Source organism: Peromyscus eremicus, chromosome 5 (genome assembly GCF_949786415.1).
Source record: "Peromyscus eremicus chromosome 5, PerEre_H2_v1, whole genome shotgun sequence".
Lineage (NCBI taxonomy): Eukaryota > Metazoa > Chordata > Mammalia > Rodentia > Cricetidae > Peromyscus > Peromyscus eremicus.
In genome coordinates this window covers 67,432,754-67,454,526 of record NC_081420.1, presented here as the reverse complement: position 1 = coordinate 67,454,526, position 21,773 = coordinate 67,432,754, and the positions used below count along the sequence as shown (strand labels likewise).

The following is a 21,773-nucleotide window of genomic DNA, read 5'->3' as shown; positions in this document are numbered from 1 at the left end:
AAAATGAAATTATTCAAATGGAAAGTAATTATAGCAAGAAATTATTCAATTTACAAGTAAATGGATGGAGCTGGAAAAAAAAACATACTGACTGAGGTAACTAACACTTCCAAAGACAAATTTGAACATTTTCTCTTATATGTGGATGTTTGCTTTTAAACTTTTGATATGTGTGCTACAATCTGAATAATTATAGATGTTGGTACCTAGTAAGTGACTGGTGGGGAAGACAGGATCTTCCAATGAAGGGGGGATAGAATATAGTGTGATGGAGATATAATTAGGAAACTAAAATAGGAGGATTAAGTGGGGAGGAAGATGAGAGAAGGGTAAAGGGAATATGGGGTGGACAACTAACACTAGAGGCATTTTGAAGAACCATATGGAAACCTACTACTGTAGAAGCTTCCTAAAACACATAAGAAGATGAGAAGAATTTAAATGGAGTCACCATATAATGAGAGAGACAATGCCCTTACTAAACATCTATGTTATCAAGTAAAGCCTCCAGTGCAGGAATGGTACCCCATAACTCTCTTAACACAACTTTCATTAGGATCAAAAGAATCCATTCAGATTTTCATTTGGTTAAGATGTCAACTTCCTTAAAATATCAGGATCCTGAAAGATCCTATAAACTCACAATGAAGTCAATATTTCCTATCAATTTCACATTAAACCTCCAGAATTTCACTCTTAATGGGTATGCTTATTAATGCATTGGTCTAATTTCTGAATGTAGTTAAGCATACGCTAATAAATTACAAGAAAGTAAATAACATGCCCATTCATTTTATCTTCTTCACTTACATGTACATATTACAATCTGGATAGCTATTAAAACATTCAGCTATTTCATCTCTATTTTCAGAATGCTCCTTTGAGCATAGACTCTCTACTATAGCCGTTTTATCAATTTATAGCAGTGATATGCTTTATCTAACTTAATATGATTTAATGTTTTCCATAAATATATTAACATTTTTCTTATGTTCCATATCCTTTCTCATGTGTTTATTTTCTAACACCATTCAAAATACTTTCTATGTGTGTTCATTTTGAGGGGAAAAAAATACCCAAGGCAATTTCGACTTGTCCCATATTCCTCAGCCCACCTCCACAGTCTACATGACACCATCTAATCTTCCTCATGATGTCTGGCCTGCCCTTACCACCTCTCTACCACAATCCTCCTCTAATTCTACTGTGCCATGTGGACCTTAAGCTGAAGGGGTCATTTCCTCAGATGAGCAGAACCGTGGTTTCAAATTCCCACACATCCAATAAATGTATCAAATTGAGCATCCTATAAACATACTCTGGATTATACATCCTCAGGATTTAATCATAGCCCACCAGATACTATGGTTCTTTCTCTATTCTCCTTTGTCTCACTGATTTGTTATGAAGAACAGTTTCCTTTCTAAATGTGTTTTATTATTATTATTATTATGAATGTGTGCCTGTGCATATAAATGTACCAAATGTGTGTCTGGTATCTGCAGAGGCCAAAGACTTGAGCCAGACCTCCAGAAATTAGAGTTATAGATAGGTGTGAATCATGTGGGTGCTGAGAGCTGAACCTGGATCCTATACAAGATCAGCAAATATTTTTAACTGCTGAGTCATTTCCATAGCCTCTGAATGTAGATTCTTTTATTTTCCATTAATCAATACTAACTTATGTATATGTATGTGTGCATGGTAAGTGTGTGAATGTGTGTGTGTGTTGGTACAAATATGTATGTATGGACATACATGTGTTTATGTAAATTTGTACATGTCTGGGGGCCAGAAGTCAATGTCAGGTGTTGTTCCCCAGGAACCACCTACCTTGTATTTTTTTTTTTTTTTTTTGTCTATTTGGTTTGGTGTTTCTTGGGATATGGTCTCTCACTGTTCCTAGGCCTTATTGATCAGGCTAACCCAGCTGGCAAGTAACCCTATGGATATGTCGATTTCTGTCTCCTCAGCATGGGATTACCAACCATGGAATTCCACGTGCACACCACCACTTCCTGTAGGCATAAAGCTCAGTCCCTCACAGTTTGAAACAAGTACTTCAGCAACTGTTCTATCCTCTCTATGCCTCATTAATCACAAATCTTAACACACATCAAATATGGTAAGGATAAACAAAGAATTTGACATTATTCACATATGCCATTAACTTCAGAATTAATATATAATTAGTATTATTTTGTAATAATTGTTTACTCAATGAAAGGACACTTTGCTCAGCCTCAGAGGAGGGGACTGAACCTGCCTGGACTGAATCTACCAGGTTGAGCTGAATCCCCAGGGGAGTCCTTGCCCTGGAGGAAATGGGAATGGGGGGTGGGCTGGGGGGAGGGCAGGGGAATCCATGGCTGATATGTAAAATTAAATCAAATTATAAATTAAAAAAAGAAAAAAATGATTTTTAGAAATATTTTATAAGTTTAAGGTCTCAATATACTCCAATAAAATTTAATTTACTTATCATGTATTCCATTTAGTAGTTGTTAGTTTAAAACTGAAATGAGTCCACAAAAAATATGTGATCTCCTACCCCTTGAATATTTTCACTTATTTTTCAGTAAGTTCAAGAACTCACTTTCTTATAGAACGGACTTGTATAACATCAGCATAGACAGCATTCTTATACTCCAATCACAATGGAAGGCTATGCTTTCATAGGAGGTAGATTAACTGAGGAATCCAAAGGACATTTCAGATAATCTATCTAAGCTGACTTACCACTCAATATAATCTCAGTATCCTTACATTTTTCTATGCTATTCTACACAGTGTTAGGACTATTGTAGATCAAATGCAGGTAATACTGTCTACTGAAAACTAGACTAAAACTATCTTTCAATCGCATTTAAATAGCACCTTTGTGATGAATAGAAAAAAGAAGCAAAAGTAATGGAGTTCTCATTTTTGATCAGCAGAAAAATCCAGACTAATAATTGAACTTATCCTTTATGGAAGACATTTGTTTTCATTAAGTATAAGAGAGATTTAGACAATAGCAGAGAACATGTCCAGTTTCTACATTAAACATGTGGTTACGTATTAACATCTGTCACAATTTAAATTTGCAAAATTTTTTTTATCATTTAAACAATACATGTTGTTTTTATGTCATATCAACAGTGTGTAGTTTCATGGTGTCCACTGTATTCTCATCTTATAACATTGCCACTGTACATATATATTGAAAATTGCTAACTCAATGAATTCCAATATTACTTTCAAGAAATCACTAGATATTTCAGGATAAAAGAACATGTGGATGTTTTAATATTTAAAGTATTCTAATATATACATTCAGCTATTCAAATAGATACACCCATTGGTCTACAAAGACTGAGCAATTACAGACCGTTCATGATTTGTCTTGGTTCAATAATCTTTTTTCCCTTTTTATGATGGGAGAATATAACTAGCGTTCCATGAAAACTATTCCAAACATTTCACTGTTTGAACTTAACCTGGGATATCAATGCGTGGGTACTCTCCCGGTGTTGGAAGCAGTAGATCTTATTAGCTGTGAAATACTAGGTAAAGCATCTGGTTCACTGCAGTGCATCCTGTGGTTAAGCTATGATATTCAGCAGCTTAGCTGTATTAAATGCACTATTTGCTTGCATTATTTTCAATTTACTGGTAGTTTTATTAGAGAGTAACCTCCTTGTGCCTGGAAAAGCACATAACCAGAATAATGTCTAATTAAAACAGAATACCTCTGCTCTTGATTTTCTTTGTATTTTGTTAAAATATATAGGAATATTTGCTTAAGACTGATCTGATTTGAAATCAGATTCCTTTCAATAGAGTCTTCTGCTGCTTGACTCATTTATCTAAGACACAACTGTCTAGACAGAGAACTCAGGAACTGATAAATACAACAGGGCTTGGAGAAAATTTGGAAGACATTTTTGTAAGTAAAGGCTTGCAAAATACATTTTAGTTTAAAAACATATTTTCATTATGAAACAATGCATTATTAGGAATTTGCTTCATTTGCACCCATTTCCTTACCTTCTGCCTTACACCCTATAAAAACACAAAGGAAACACAACAGAGAACACACCTGTTGGAAGGGGAAGAGCCAAGTCTTCATTTGTGGAGCAGTGGGATGGCAGACAACTCTTTGTGAGTACAATGTCATCAAGTGCGATAGTACCAGGGTAGCCTTCCCCAACTCTGCCTTCAAATTTGAGTTGAAAGTCTTCATCACTGGACAATGATAATTCTTTTCTCTGCCAGAAATTGCCTTGTTCTTCAGTGAGATTAAGGAGTATCTTTGTGTGGTTTGTGACTGTCACCTGGAGCAAGATGAGGGCCCCAATGCCAGTGCCATACATGTGATAATTAAAAATGATCTGTAGCAAGAACAGGAAGTTACATATGATGAGTATAATTTCCACTTCAAAACATATTTCAATATCCTCTTCTTTATTAACAGATCTGGAAGGCAAATTAAATGTGCACATTCTATTGATGCCTAAGCACTTTGGCACTGAATGAAGGAAGGACAGATAGTTTTGAATTATATGCAGGGAAGACAGTATAATAAAGTTGAATAGAAATTCAGTAGAAAAATGAAGAGAGTTTATTCTTCTATTTCTAAAGCAAGATTCCTCAAGGTTAAAGATTTCACATTTTCTCTAAAATCCCCATGTTGGCAATTAACCTTAAATGCCAAAGTACAGAGAGATGGAAACTTTATGAAGCAATCAGTTCACGAGGGCTCTGTCTTCACTAATGGATCAATGACACCATGAGAGTGGCTTCATTATGGCCCAAATGGGCGTTTTTATGTTAAATGACAAAGGGATATTTTGTTTAGTCTACCACATTCTTAAACTAAACACACATTTTTTTGTTCTATAAGATGCATGGGATGCCATACAGTAAGTCCTGCAAAGTTGCTCTTACCAGATTTTACTTCGGATGCTAGAAAGAGGTACCAGCCTAACAGACCCTGGAAATTCCGAAACTATTAAAACTACTATTTCAAGGGATTCATATTCCAACATGTCAGAGACAGTTTACTAAAATATCAGTCATTGTGACACAGTGGAAGAGAGTAAAGGAAAATTCTAGGAAAAAGAAGAAAATAGCTTATAAACAATAGTGATTCAGAGCTTTTTAAAGCTTTTATTTTGCCAGGTGCCTGAGAGAAAATGATCATAGAAGGCACTCTTTATACAAGAAGAATACACTATTGAAATACCAACAATTGTGCATATAATACACAGGAGAAATAGGATGAATGTGCTTACAGAGTTAAAGATATGATTAATTAATATGTGTAGTGAATTACTACAAAAGCCTGGACTAAGGAGAGCCATGTCACATGAATATTCAAATTTCCTAGCTGATGAAATCGCCAAGTGGTTTTCTTTATAAAATTATCTTCCAAGATGAATTTTATGATGGTTTTCTTGGGACACTAAAACCTTCCTAGATTATTTATTTTAGTGATGAATGTAAAGGCTTGGACCAACCTCATGAAGCATCAACAGATACTAGGAATTCAGGACCAGCTTTGTGACCCACTGCTGTGGGGATCCCAGGCAGCCAGAGGCATCCACTCCCAATGTTCTGCTTTGCGTTCTTCTCATTTATATAAAAATTATTTTGTATCTCCATCTCAAGGTGTTTTTGAGTCATGTCAATATGCTAATATGGAAACAACATCCTCATCTTTGTTTCCAGGGAGACTATTGATGAAGAAACATAAACTATCCCCAGGGCAATTAAGAAGGAATTAACATCTGCAAAATATTAAGTCTTCTAAATATTTTTTATATAAAATCTCCATTTTCTCAACACTTTTGATATTCTCCATGCTACTTGTCTTTCATAAATAAAAGAGAAAAAAACCAATTTAATTTTCTTTGATTAAAGATATTCTATAAGGTGAAAGAACACAGATAATTTTATCAAAAATTTCTGGTCATTCCGCTTACCTCATACAAATACTTTTCATCCTAGAGAACCAATAATTCTCAGGATGACCTTTTCTTGCCTATTTGTATTCAATCTATATCATGAATATTAACAAAATCAGCCATTCCTCTTAAAATTTTGATATTTTCAGGTATCCTTTAATATTCTCAGACACGTGCTTTAAATAAAAGCAACTGCAGTTTGGTGACCAAAGGGACATAGAGATGGATGAGATTTTGTTTTAGTTACTACGACAAAATAATTATTTTAAGCATTCATAGGATATACTGAAATAGAAAAGCTTGGAAGTCAAACTATAATTTTATATGTTTCATGCTTTACTATTTAATTAAATGTGTAGACTAACTTGCAATTTTGAGATTTTTTTTCTAGGGATAGATACATCTAAATTTATAGACATAGACTTAACATACACGAAATCTGGTATGTCAGGCTTTTAATTCTGAGAAAGTGTCAGTTCTTTGCAAGACAGAAAATGCATATAAAAAGGATGCTTTATTAAATTTCAATTTGGTACCAAACGAAAGCGTAATCCTGTTGTGTGATTTCTCACTTCCATTCTAAACGTCTGACCACATTCTTCTCTAAAACTCTCATCCAGTTCCTCTTTTGTAAAACCTCACTGCCCAGCTGAGAGCAGAGATTGCTCTGGGAGAGTCCAATTGTGAAGTCAGCTCAGGATGAGACAGAAAATCCCCTTTGATGAACTAAAGGTTTGCCAAGGATTAAGACTGATGGTGATGATGAAGGTTGATCCACAGTTCTCCTTGGGTTACAGCTACCTCTTCTGTGTACATGGTACAACAAAGAGCATGGTTAGGAAGATCATAACAGTTTAGATTGTGTAACTTTCATCTAACCTGAATTGTTCAGCAAAAACCTCTTTGAATGTAATTTACTTCCTGTCAGTGTTCAAATATTGGGGAATATCCAACCCAGCATTATGTATGCTGTCACATAATTTTAATGTTATGTATCTCATACTACAAATAAGTAGCATATTTATTTAAAAGTCTCTTGTAAGCCAAGAAACAGGACAATCACTTCTAAGAGCTTACTTTATAGTTAGTGCCTTAAATTACATTTAATTATGTTGAGTCCTTTAGCTGAGAAACCTTAGACATTTATTCAAATTTTTATAGGTTATGAAGTCATGTTTTTTCTTGCCTATAATTTTACATTCTTGTTTTAAGGACCAAATCTACTCTTTCCCTCTCTGAAAAGACTTCTCTCTTTTATAGATAGCTTTAACTAACTCAGAGTCTTAGATATATTATTAATATATTGCCTATTATTTATTTTTCTTAGTGGTGATCATGAAATTCTCATGTTTCCATAATCACAAAACTCCTAGAAGGAACAAAACTGGTATTTTGCTTACTTTGTATTATATATAACCATGAGTAGTTAACCCTGGCATTTTTCCAGTCGTTTCTAAAATTCTGAAATCTGTATAGTATATTCGTAAGAGAATTTCTCTAGTAGTTCTAATAATCATTCCTATTTATTCCTTTTCCCCTCAAAAATGTTATGCTGAGTAAGTGTGAATACACATCTTCTCTAGTATTAGGTACTCTGTACATGACCTTTCTCAGTAGTTGTTTTAAGATTCCTGAATGTGTCCCTCATACCTTGCAGTCTTTGCTTCTCTTGCTTATAACTGGGCTTGAAATTATAGCTGCTTTCATGGGTTGCTGTGCGAAAAGGCTTTTGAGAAGGATGTAATGACCAGAAGAATTTCCGAGGGTATGGTCCACAGCTGGCTCTATGCCTGTAGTTGGGATGTTGCTTGCTTTCAGACTCCAGTCAATGTCCTCATCCTGATCCTGCTTCCAGGCACAAAGGTCAAATTCGAAGTCACATCGTTCACTAGAGGCACCTGGAAAAATTGCAAACTCAGATTGGGAGGAAAGAAAAGCTATCTTTATATCAACTTTTTTTTCTTTTATTTTCCCTAATTTTTTTCATTTTTCCCATTTTACTGCAAATATATTCTTTTCTCATACAATATATCCTGATTATAGTTTCCCCTCCTACACTTCTCTCAGTTCATCCCCACCTCCCCTTCACTCTGAATCCACTCCCATTCTGTTTCTTATTAGAAAAGAACAGGTTTCTAAGAGATGACAACCAAACATGACAAAATAAAATATAATAAGATGAAGCAAAAATTATCATATCAAAGTTGGACAAGCAACCCAACATGAGGAAAAGAGTCCGGAGAGTCTGAGACCTACTCTTTCTCATGGTCAAGCTTCCACTAAAATACTAAGCTGAAAGCTGTAATATATATGCAAAGGACCTAGCGCAGAGTCGTATTGGCCTTGTGCTTGCTGCTTCAGTCTCTATGAGCCTTGCTCAGTTGACTCAGAGCCTTGTTCTCCTAGTGTCCTCTATCCCCTCTGGCCCTTATAACCTTTCCACCTCCTCTTCTGAAGGATTCCCAGAGCTCTAAGGAGAGGGATCTGAGAGAGACCTCCTTCTAATGACTTATCATCATAACCAAAGATCAATGAATCATTCAACCTTACCTGTGATTTTTTCTACTTGCAGTGGATAGCGTTTAACACAAAGACTCATAACACAACTAGCCATGGTGCAGAGAATAAGAGATTTCAGAGGGCTCAGACCAAAAGGGAAAATATACTTCATCCCCCCACAACAGGCTCAAGGATTATTGTGGAAGATAGGCTGAAAGAGTGTAAGATCCTGAGATAGTAGATGACTGCTAGGAAACGTTATCTCTGTACATACAGGGAGCTGCACATATGAACTTGCAGAGGTTGTAACAGCACACACAGAACATATGCAAGGCGAAGTGAAACCAAATCCCACTTGTGGTGATATTTTATCTGAGGATCAGAGGAAAAAGCCAGCCACTATATTAGACATAGAAGTCAGGCAATGATAGCACACGCCTTTAATCCTGTCACTTGTGAGGCAGGGATCTGTCTGGATCTCTGTGAGCTCAAGGCTACACTGGGAACAGAGCCAGGCATGGTAGTACACACCTTAAATTCCAACAGTAGTTAACCATAAAGGTCTGGAGGTCTTTACAGACAGACAGGAAGTGACAGAGCTGGGTAGGAAGAGGAAGTAATGTAGCTGGGAAGAGAAAGGAAATGAGTTAGCAGAACAGAAAGGTATATAGGCTTGAGTATACAGGAAGTAGGTCTGTTTGGAAGTGGAACATCAATAGGGTGAGGTGAGGTGAGGTTGGCTTGTCCTATACCTCTGATCTCTCTCTTAACCTCAATTTCTGGCTCTGTGTTTCTTATTAATAAGACGGTTTAGCAATTTGTCTACATCCAGTAACTCAGGGGTGGGGGAGTGAGGGGGGGAATACAATCCCACCACTAGCCATGGAGCACTTGGCAATTGTCAGCTTCTAGGAGAGGAAGAGACGGTTTTCTCTGAGAGTGTAGCCCTTGGTAAGTAGACCACTCTCCAGTGGAAGGCCACACATCCAAGAATATCTGGGCATCACAAATTGGTCTTGAAGGATTTAAGAACAGCAGCAAAGGACAAAGATGGATGCAGAGGGAGAGGGAAGGATCAGGGAGGAGTTGGAGAAGGAGATTGAATATGATCAAAACACATTGCATGAAACTGTCAAGGAACTAATAAAAATAAATACATAATTCAAAACCATGGATCCTTTGTTGTGTCATGCAATAATAAAAACTCTGAAGTGATATGTTCACAGCAATGTTTAAATATAATAGTTTAGTTTGTTATATACAGTTGTGGCCATGGCTCACATAAGTTTATATTTTATAAATCTGGCACTAGTCTCATAGCCATTAGGAAAAAAGTTGTTTTGGCTATCCTGGGTTTTTTGATTTTCCATATGAAATTGAGTATTATTCTTTCCAGGTCTGTGAAGAATTGTGTTGGGATTTTGATGGGGATTGCGCTGAATCTGTAGATTGCTTTTGGTAAGATTGCCACTTTTACTATGTTAATCCTACCTATCCATGAGCATAGGAGATCTTTTTTCCATTTCCTGAGATCTTCTTCAATTTCTTTCTTCAGGGATTTAAAGTTCTTGTCATACAGGTTCTTCATTTCTTTAGTTAGAGTTACCCCAAGGTATTTTATATCATTTGTGGCTATTGTAAAGGGTGATGTATCTCTTATTTCTTTCTCAGTCCATTTGTAATTTGTATATAGGAGGGCTACTCATTTTTTTTTGAGTTAATCTTGTATCCTGCTACATTGCTGAAGGTGTTTATAAGCTGTATGGAAGCTTTTGTAGGGCAAAGGACATGGTCAGTAAGACAAAATGACAGCCTACAGAATGGGAAAAGATCTTCACCAACCCCACATCTAACAGAGGGCTGATATCCAGAATATATAAAGAACTAAAGAAATTAGACATCAAAATACCCAACAGTCCAATTAAAAAATGGGCTATAGAGCTAAACAGAGAATTCTCAACGAAAGCTCAAATGGCTGAAAGACATTTAAGGAATTGCTCAACATCCTTAATCATCAGGAAAATGCAAATCAAAACAACTTTGAGATTCCATCTTACACCTGTCAGAATGGCTAAGATCAAAAACACTGAAGACAGCTTATGTTGGAGAGGATATGGAGCAAGGGGAACTCTCCTCCACTATTGATGGGAATGCAAGCTTGTACAACCACTTTGGAAATCAATATGGCACTTTCTTAGAAAATTGGGAATCAGTCTACCTCAAGGCCTAGCTATCCCACTCTTGGGCATATACCCAAGGAATGCTCAATGATACCACAAAGGCACATACTCAACTATGTTCATAGCATTATTTGTAATAGCCAGTAACTGGAAACAACCTAGATGCCCTTCAGCTGAAGAATGGATAAATAAAATGTGGTACATATACACAATGGAGTACTACTCAGCAGAGAAAAACAATGACATCATGAGATTTGCAGGCAAATGTATGGAAGTAGAAAAAATCATCCTGAGTGAGGTAACCCAGACTCAGAAAGACAAACATGGTATATAGTCACTCATAAGTGGATACTAGATGTAAAGCAAAGGATAACCAGACTGCAACTCACAACTTCAGGGAGGCTACCTAGTAAAGAGGACCCTAAGAAAGACACATGGATTGCCCAATGACAGAGAAATAGATGATGAGATCTACATGAGCAAACTGGGGGTGGGAGGGGTAATTGAAGGCAAGGGTCAGGGGAAAGAGAGCTTAGGGGAGAGGGAGGAACCAGCTGGATCGGGAGCAGTGTGGGAGAATGGAGAGGGAGATACCATGATGAATGAATACCCCAGGGCAATAGGAAGAAGCAGAGTGCTAAAGAGGTCCCCAGAAATCCACAAAGATACCTCCACTGCAGACTACTGGCAATGGTCGAGAGAGTGCCTGAGCTGACCTGCTCTGGTGATCAGATGGCCGAACACCCTGGCTGTCATCATAGAACTCTCATCCAGTGTCTGATGGAAGTGGATGCAGAGATCCACAGCCGAGCTCCATGTGGAGCTCCGGGAGTCCAATCGGCGAGAGAGAGGAGGGACTGTATGAGCGAGAGATGTTGAGACCATGGTTGGAGGAAGCACAGGGACAAATAGCCAAACTACTGGAAGGGCATGAACTGTGAACCAATGGCTGAGGAACCCCTATGGAATTGGACCAGGCCCTCTGGATAAGTGAGACAGTTGATTAGCTTGAACTGTTTGGGAGGCATCCAGGCAGTGGAGCCAGGACCTGTCCTTTGTGCATGGGCTGACTTTTTGGAGCCTGGGGCCTATGCTGAGACACTTTGCTCAGCCTTGGTGTAGGGAGGAGGGGACTGGACCTGCCTTGGCTGTGTCTGCCAGGCTGGGCTGACTGCCCAGGGGAGACCTTGCCTTGGAAGAGGTGGGAGTGAGGAGTGGACTGCAGGGGAGGGCTGGGAGGTGAGAGGAGGGAGGACAGGGGAATCTGTGGCTGATATGTGAAATTAAGTTAATTATAATATAAAAATACTATAAAAAATGAAGTAAGTTGTAACGTTGTACACCTTTTCTCCTTGAAATATGTATTAAATCAGTGAAATTAACTATTTCTTTTCTTTCATTTTTGTTTCTTGTGTCTCAGTAAAAACATTAGGAATGCTATTATTAAGTAATAGAATTTAACTTAAGAAATATTGCCTGAAACAAAAGTTATAATTCATCACTTTATTTTTATTCAAATAAATATTTTTATTAAGAGATTTTCTATTTATTTTACATACCAACCACAGATTCCTTGATTCCTCTGTCCTCCCTCCTCCCACCCCCCAGCATTCTCCCCCAACCCACCCCTCACTTCCTGCCTCCTCCAAGGCAAGGTCTCCCCTGGGGAGTCAGCAGAGCCTGGTACATTCAATTGAGGCAGATCCAAGCCCCTCCCCCCTGCACCAAGGCTGCACAAAGTGACTCATCATAGGCATTAGGCTCCAAAAAGCCGGCTCATGCACTAGGGGCAGTTGCCAATCCCACTGCCTGGGGTCTCCTAAATAGTTCAAGCTAAACAACTGCCTCGCCTATCCAGAGGAACTAGTCTAGTACCATGGAGGCTCCTCGGCTATTGGTCCACAGTTCATGTGTTTCCACTAGTTTGGCTAGTTGTCTCTGTACTTTTTCCAGTCATGGTCTCTATATCCCTTGCTCATTGAATCCCTCCTCTCTCTCATTGATTGGACTCCTGGAGCTCTGCCTGGGACCCGGATGTGGATCTCTGCATCTGCTTCCATCAGTCACTGGATGAGGGTTCTATGATAACAGTTAGGGTATTCAGCCATCCAATCATCGGAGTAGTCCAGCTCAGGCACCCTCTCAACTATTGCCAGTAGTCTATGGTGGAGTCATCCTTGTGGATTCCTGGGAACCTCCCTAGCACTGTTTCTATCTATTCCCATGGTGTCTTCATTTATCATGGTATGTCTTTCCTTGCTCTCCCACTCTGTTCCTATTCCAGCTGGAACCTCCTGCTCCCATAATTCATCACTTTAATTGTTTAATCTAGACATGGAAAATTGTGGAATTTTACATAAAAAGTAAAATATGTAATAATTTGAATTAGTTATTACAGTAAGTTGCAGAAATTAAAGGTTAAGTTGCATTGAATGCCAAACTATCTCCCAGATGTTCTCTTGAATATTTTATTACTTGTATTGCTTAAGATATTTTTCTTTCTGGGAATGGGGGTGTGGTGGGGGGAAGGTGAGGGGGGTAGAAGGGGGGAGAACAAGGGAATCCGTGGCTGATATGTAGAACTGAATTGTATTGCAAAATAAATAAATAAATAAATAAATAAATAAATAAATAAATAAATAAATAAGATATTTTTCTTTCATTTCTATGTTTGTAGCAGTTACACCGACATCTCTTAACATTTACATAATAAGCTATAAACCTAACAGTAATGATGAAGATGTTTCAGAATTAAGTCATATCCTACTATCAGTCATGAATTGCAAATTATTTGCTTAGGACACATTAAAAAACGTTTAAAAATTTTTGATGATTATATTATTTATTATTTTCCCTTTACTTCCCTCCTTCCAAACTCTTCCATATACCCCCTTTGCTCTTTTTCATTAATTATTGTTATCTATATATGTATATATGTATACCTATGGCCATTTTAAAGACATATTTTAGCTTGAATAGAACCAGAGTATGAATAATTTGCTCTAGTGTAGCAATATATATCATTTATAATTATTTTCAAACAATAATGTCTGATTAATTTGTACTTAAATATTAATGAAGAAATGAAATGAAAGCAAAAATATATGTGAGGCAGTATCCAGACACTGAAAGCACTTGAGAAAAACCTTTACAGCGTGTCCACCTGCATTCAAACTAATAGCACTCCTGAGAAGAAAGCTTATTTGGACAACTGTTTGAGTTATCCTGAGGCAATTTTATCTAAATGAGAATGTGAATTACTTTATCATCAAAACTCCAGGAGCCATCCTCTCTAGCATACTGGCCAGAGAAAAACTAACAAAAGCATGTAGAAGGGGCAGCAATTTCCAGATAAAGAACTTACTGCACAATACCCTTCCAAAGAGTTCTTTCTAAATTCTTTCTACATACCGTCAAAGGAATATATTTTATTTATGGACATATTCTCATCACTAATCAGATAAAGCTTAAATTAAGAAACTGTTGCTATAGGTTATGATGTGAAGAATTTGAAATACATAGGTTTTATGATTATTGTATCATTTGGAATGTTGTTACTTTTTGTTGTTACTTTTTATTATTTTGGAGACAGACTAGTGATTTTTAGATCTTTCCTCTCACCACATTAAACACACAATTCTATGGTGGCTGTTGAATGTCTGAAGACACTTTGGGTTGTCTTATCCTGTGGCTGTTTTGACAAAGCACAAACCCAGTACCGTTTTCTTGTTCCCAGTAGGAAGCAGAAGCCTCCCTAATATTGCTCCATAATCTGATTTCTTAAACTGTCTTGTTTTGTTAATATGTTTCCATAAAATAAGGAATTGTGATACACAAAATATTTATAATTCAAACACACACATATACCCTGGGTAAAATATTATTCCTAGATACATGCTTTACTACTGTGCTAAATTCACAAACCCACCTTTTTTATTATAACAAAATATTGTTCAAATTTGGACTCAGTTTGGGGTAATGTTTTTAACATTCTACTTGTAAATGTCTTTAAAATCTTTTTGGCTGGCCATGATCTCCCTCTGATTGGTCAGGGACTGTGTCCACATGATCAAAAGTCACTCTGAATGACTGTGAGGTCTGTCTCATTGACCTTGAGATATTTCTGGGACCCATGAGATTTCTTTCTTATTATCGAAATTAAAACTTTTCCCTTATGTTATATAATACTGTTACTTCATGGAAGGAATTGCCTGGAGGAGCATGTATTTTAGATCTCTCTGAATGGTTATAGTACCTGAAGATAACTTCTGAATACTCACCTCTTTATCCTTCTATATCACATTATATCTCTGTGGATTAAACTCTATCCTACTCTGTTTAGGTCTTAAAATTGCCATGCTCTCCCTAATTAAAAACTGTTTTTTATAGTGTAGTCCAGACTTGAATCCAAAGATGATGGTATGGGTACTAACAGCTAGGCTTATAAGCTGTGTTCTCTTTTCTTTTTCTTCTCTCATAAAATATATCCCAACAGCAGCCTCCTGTAGACAAATTTCTAAATTGTCTTATTAAATAAAAAACATGGAGCCAGGTACAGGGGTGAAAACCTGAGAGATCAGGGAAATAGAGAGGAAAGCCACAGCTAACCTCACCTCACCAACTCCACAGCTTCCCTTGACGAGCTACTTCCTGTCTACCCATGTCTATATGCTTTGCTGTTCTGCCACCTGATTTGCTCTCTCTGTCCAGCCACATCACCTCCTCTTCCTGCCCAGCTCTGTCACTTCCTGTCTGTACAGACCTCCAGACCTCCATGGTTAACTAGTGTTGGAATTTAAGGCATGTGCTACCATGCCTGGCTCTGTTCCCAGTATGACCTTGAACTCACAGAGATCCAGACAGATCTCTGCCTGCCAAGTGATAGAATTAAAGGCGTGTGCTACCATTGCCTGACTTCTACACAGTGGCTGGCTTTTTCCTCGGATCTCCAGGCATATTATATTTGGAGACACAGTATATTGGGGAACACAATACATCACCACAGCCTCCTCTCCCTCCATTTCTCCCAGTTCCCTTTGCTATACCTCTTCTTTCCTACTTTTATCTTCAGCGTAGGTATTTCCTGCCTTTTGAAGCATTATAATGTTATCAAGAGACATTTCTAGAGAGAACAGCCTTATTCCTATGTGAGGGTCTGCCAACACCTGTCCACAGAATGTTAGGCTGCAAAGTAAGAGCCATTTTCTCAGACTCTTCAACTACCCTTTAGAGAAGGTTCTGATTTTGTGAAATTAAATATACTTTTGTTCAATACTCATTTGAAAAGTACTTTAGAGTATATATGTGATTATCTCAGCTCAGCATTTTCAACATTTAAATTAATAGTTTTATTGAATGTTCATCAAGTAATAAGGCCCATTCAATATTAATACATAAATTTATAAAATAAATTTGTGGCAAATGTTGCATTCAGTTTTCAGATATCCTATGCCTTTTTTTTTAACCTAAGAATCAAAACCTAACAGAAGTATCTTTTTTTTTTTTTTTTGGTTTTTCGAGACAAAGTTTCTCTGTGTTGCTTTGTGCCTTTCCTGGAACTCGCTTTGGAGACCAGGCTGGCCTCAAACTCACAGAGATCCACCTGCCTCTGCCTCCCGAGTGCTGGGATTAAAGGCGTGCACCACCAACGCCCAGCTAGTTTTCTGTGAACTTGACACAAGCTAGATTAATATCAGAAGAGGATCCTCAGTTGAAAAAACCTGCTTCCATCAGACTGCCTGTAGGCAACTCTGTAGGATATTTTCTGGATTAAAGATTGATTTTGTTGGTCCCAGTCCACAGGGAGGTAGGGTCACATATGGGCAGGTGGTACTGAGTTACTCAAGAAAACGTTCTGAGCAAGCCATAAAGAGCAGTTAGTAAGCCATGGTCCTCTATGGCTTCTGCATCAATTCCTACTGCCCAGGCTGTCATGAGCTTCTGTCCTGACTTCTCTTAGTGATGGATTGTGACCTGATAGTTGAAAGCTGAAATAAACCCTTTCCTCTCCAAGCTGATTTTAGTGATGATGTTTTATCACAGTAATACAAACCCTGACTAAGAGAGATAGTGAGAGTACATTTGACTTTAAAGTGCATTAGAAGAGGATGTTTGGAGAATATGTAAACACAAAATAAAATTTTCATACTGAACAGAGTAGTTTTGATAAGGTCGATAACTTATAGAAAACATAACATAATAATAGTTTATTGTGAGTGAATGTCAAATCATATTTCTAATTTAAAATATTAATGCCTGAGCTATGTGTATGCCAGGGTAACTATAGGAAGAAATAGGTTTGACACCATTAAATATGAAAGATTCCAACTGTAGTTTCTATAAGTTTATAGAACTAACGTTCAGTGATTACCAATTTCCTTCCTTGTTATTAACTCAGCAGATGTTTCTGACTCCTCATGTTCTTACTCTATGCACAGTCAGCAATGGACTTTTATAGAAGAGCATCACTTGCCTTTGGTGATCACCAGGATTGGGTGTTTTCCCATTTCCCTTCTGCTGCCTCTGATTCTGTCACTTTTGTAAGCATTCTCCTATTAACTCTTGCTGGTATCTGGGATTATTCATGCTGTTCCTGTTGTCTATACTCTCTATGCTATTTATCTACTGATTGTATTTTTTATTACCCTTATGTGTACATGAATTTCTAAGCAGTCTTATTAAATAAAACACATGAAGCCAAATATAGGGCTGAAAGCCTTAGAGATCAGGGAAATAGGAATAGCCACCAGCTAATCTTACCTCACCATGCCGCAGCTTCCAAAGTGAGCTACTTCCTGTCTACCCACGCCTTTATGGCCTTGCTGTTCTGCCCTTTCATTGACTCTTAGCCCAGATACCTCACTTCCTTGTTACTGCCTGTCTGTACAGACCTCCAGGTCTCTATAATACTGAGACTAAAGGTATGTGTCACCACACTTGGCTCTGTTCCCTTGTGTGGCCTTGAACACAGAGACCCTGCCTGCCAAATGATAGGATTAAGGGGATGTGTTGCCACTGCCTGACTTTTGTGTTTACCTAAAATGGCTTGGTATTTCCTCTGATATCCAGGCAAACTTTATTTATTAACATACAAATAAAATATCACCACATTTCATCACAAATAAAATATCAGCACAATTATGGCTATAATATAATACACATATAGTACATATTCTATTTTTATTACCATCATGTATGGATATAATACAACTACATATAATATATAATATTATATAATAGTATGTATATGTATGTTCCTGGCATTATAAAAACTATAGAAATGTCTTTCTCAAGCCCAAGATCTTTGTGGCCAGCTCTTGAATGGTAACATTTCTAACAGTATTGGATACTTGTCAAGCTATAAATCAATACATGAAGTTGTGAACTTTTAAAATTTTTTTGTCCTTCTTTAACTAAGGATAGTGGATAAAATTGCCAGCAATCCACTCACCAAACCTAGATATTCCCTACAGTTAAGTAATTCTCACATCTATAAGGTCTTCCTCCCAATATAAGTTAACTTTATTTTCATCGAAAATACTTGACACAGTTGTGTCTTTAATAGAATATTCATGTGTCTTTCTGTGACCCTCAATTTCTACAGTCGTCCACACCATATACTGTCAGAGTACTGTCTCTAAAACTCACCTTTGATGGCACCACTCTTCTGCTTATGTTGTTTAAGTGGCTTTAAAGCGTCCATTTCTTTGCATTGGTTCACTCCACCTGTTTGTCTCCTTTGATTTCTATCTAGCTGTATTCTATCTGAAATGGAATGTCCCAGGCTAACCATATCAGTTCATGATAATCTTTTTCACTTTTGCATCTATGTAAGCCACTCTGTAATTCATACCATCTGGAATTATCTTCACCTATTTTTTTTATATACCACCTCATACTCCTTCTTAGACACAATTAACCCAAGACCAATTAAAGACATATAAACTGTTAAAATTCTTAAGCTGTTGGAGTTTTCTAGATAGTCAAGAATTACAAAGTCATTATGATGGTATAGTTATTGTTAACTTACTTCAGCATATCTTGGATAGTTAAGGAAATTTTTAAACAACCAATGGAAGAAATAGTGAATTATAGAGGATTAGGGTGGTGCATGTAAGATACACTCAAAGCATTCAAGAATACCTTAACTGAGTTATTCAGAATATGATAAAGGGTACTACAGACATATAAACCCAACTTTACCAATTTTTTAATATATAGGTTTTGCTATTAAGAAGTAGAAACTTCAAGAAATGTTACTATCAAAAGGCCATAGAAAGAAAATATGCAAACACTTATTTAGTATTAGAAAACTATTACTATACCAAGGGATACCTGGAAGCCAAGAAAGCTTTTTAATGTGAGACGGTGTGTTCTCCCTAGGAAAGCATTCAAGTGGGACTTAATTGACTCTTCTGCACTGTCTCCCAAGTCACAGAAGTTATAGAAATGATCTCTTTATTGGCTAGGACTACATTTGTCAGTATATTTAAAAACAATTTGAAATACTCAGGCTGGTTGATCAATACACTTGTCCCAGACAAGTTCTCACATTTTAGTAGAATGGAATAAGTGCTAGAATGGACAGTTTAAAAAGTAAGGTTGATTATGATATAGTAAAAATGAATCCTTCAGAATAATCTTCATGTCATATCCAGTTTTAAAGGGCTTGAAGTAATTTTTAAGGTTCATATAATTCTATAATTATTCATAATTTAATCACCTTAACCTTGACATCTTTCTTACTTATATAAGGATTAATAGGTTTTCTATTATGTCTTCGTGTTTTCATTATTTAATTAATTGATTTTATGTATTTAAAAACTGACATGAAAGAAAAAGAGAAGAAACAGAAATCACCAGCAGGACTAAAGCAGGAGATATTCCAGAAGTTATGGCTATCAAAATTACTATATGTAGATTCTAAGAACATATATAAATATATAAATAAGCCAGTTACTTGAAAAGCACATAGGTATACATTAAAAACAGATATTTTGATTTTGTTTTGTTACTAATAAGAAAATGCAACTAATAATATTTTTTCCTAAAAGTGACATTTCAAGGCTCAATTGGTCTTACTGGAGATTTCCAGGAAATATTCAGTTTAGACATATTGTAAGGAAAGACAAATGTCCTTACGTTCAGATGACATAATTGTCTACACAGAAACTCTAGAATGCATGACGTAACTCAGAAATTCTATGCATTAAAAGAAAATAACACATAAGACAGACATATAAAATTAATTTCATTTTGTGAAACCTGGCAATGAATATGAAATACTGTATACCACTTATAATATTTCAAAAGTATAATTATTAGGTATCAATCTATTAAATACAGATAAGATTTGTATGCTGAAACTAGTAATCACTGAAGACAGGAGACAAAAAGTTAAGTAATGGAGAGAACTACACTCATGAATCAGAAGATAAAACACATGGAAGATGTTACTTCTCCCAGATTCTTTTCCTTATTTAATATAATTCTGAACAAACTAATATTTTATATAAATGATATCTTTCTAAACTATAAATTTAAAGTTAGGAGCACCATGATAAAAGTATGTATTAAAGGATAACAAAGTAAAGGATACCATTACATAGTTAAGGCATAACAAATTAGGAGGTGTCACTAGACATTTTTTAATTGTTATATAACTGTAATAATGAAGATTGTGTTATGCTAGTACAAGGGTAGATACTTTGTGATAGTCAGCTTTACATGACTGTCACCAATGTGATATAAAGCAACTCTTAAAACTGGACAGTTAATTTTGTTACGCAGATCTGAAGGTAAGAGTCCATGCTCAGTTGGCTGAGCTTTATTTAGCCCACCTTCAGTGAGTAAGTCCATCATGATGGTGGCATGTGGCAGAGAAAGCCATGTAATTAATGATGATCAGGAAGCAGGCATGGGAGAAAGAGAGAGGCAAAGAGAAAGAACACTCTACAATGTTCTAGGGAATGTCACCCAGTGACTCAGAATTCCCTCTAAGTTTATCTCATTGATGTTCTACTACATTCCCATGAATGCCTTGCTGTGGACCAAATATTGAATTTATGAGTCTTTGGGGGACATGCTGGATCCAAACAAAAGAACATGTAAAAATCAACAGACCCGATGGAGCACAATGTACCTTTAGTCATTGTAATAAATTATTTTTGACATGGATGTACATGACAAAGTAATAATGAGAAAAGCAATTAAATGGAGGGCAGTCTTGATACTGTGAGAGTAATGGGTAGCTATAGGGAAATAAGAGCTCTTAGCTTGAACTTTTCCCATTTTACAAAAATGAACAAATTGGGTCATTGACTTAAATATAAAATATATATGATAAAACTTTTAGAAAAACAGGAGAAAACTTTAGAGGCTAGGACTTCTTCCAAAATTTTCCTAGATATTACTTCAAAACCACAATCCTGAAGAGGAAATATTTATACATTGGACTTCATAAAAATCAAAACTGTTTGCTGCCCCAATCTCTGTTGAAGGAATAGAAACACGATCTGGGGTTTAAGAGCAAATACTTTTTACCTATATATCAATAATGTATAAAACAGTCTTAAAAATTGTTTGGTAAAAATATCACTTAGAAAACAGCAAAAGAATAAAAAATCATTTTAATAAAAAGGAAATACAAATTTTAAAAGCACACATGCATGATAAATCCCAGCATTTGGGAGGCAGTGGCAGGTGAATCTCTATTCAAGGCCACCCTGATCACAGAGGTTCATAGTGAGATACTATGTCAAAGCAATATTGTGGGAGCTAGTGTCCAAAAACAAGAAAATGATATTCAATATTATTATAACTAAGGGTAATACTGATTACAATCATAGTGAGAACAGCAAAAATAAAAAGTAGTTACAATACCAATGTTTAGGTGTTGGAGAAAAGGCACCTCTACTCAGTGCTAGTGTTTATGCAAGATGATATACTTAATATTGGAAATAACAACATTGAATATAATATTCATATCATAGAACATGAGTAAGATATTTTTAAAAAATCATTTATATAGAGAATGTCAATGTATCTTGATGTCAATGTATCTTGATGGTATTATCCTGAGAGAAAAGAGACAGTCTGAGGAGGCTAGCTCCATTGAAAAATGATAAAAACTAGATATCAAAATAGA

General features: G+C 36.4%; 1 protein-coding gene across 1 annotated transcript in view; it reads right to left on the bottom strand.

Annotated features, from left to right (window-relative positions):
- Malrd1 (MAM and LDL receptor class A domain containing 1) overlaps positions 1–21,773 on the bottom strand; it is a 609,872-nt gene that overhangs the window by 317,174 nt on the left and 270,925 nt on the right. The window contains exons 24-25 of the mRNA XM_059263620.1: positions 7,599–7,846; positions 4,082–4,373 (exon numbers count right to left, since the gene is read on the bottom strand). Of these exons, the coding sequence (XP_059119603.1) occupies positions 4,082–4,373; positions 7,599–7,846 (540 nt within the window). The remainder of the gene's footprint in view (positions 1–4,081; positions 4,374–7,598; positions 7,847–21,773) is intronic.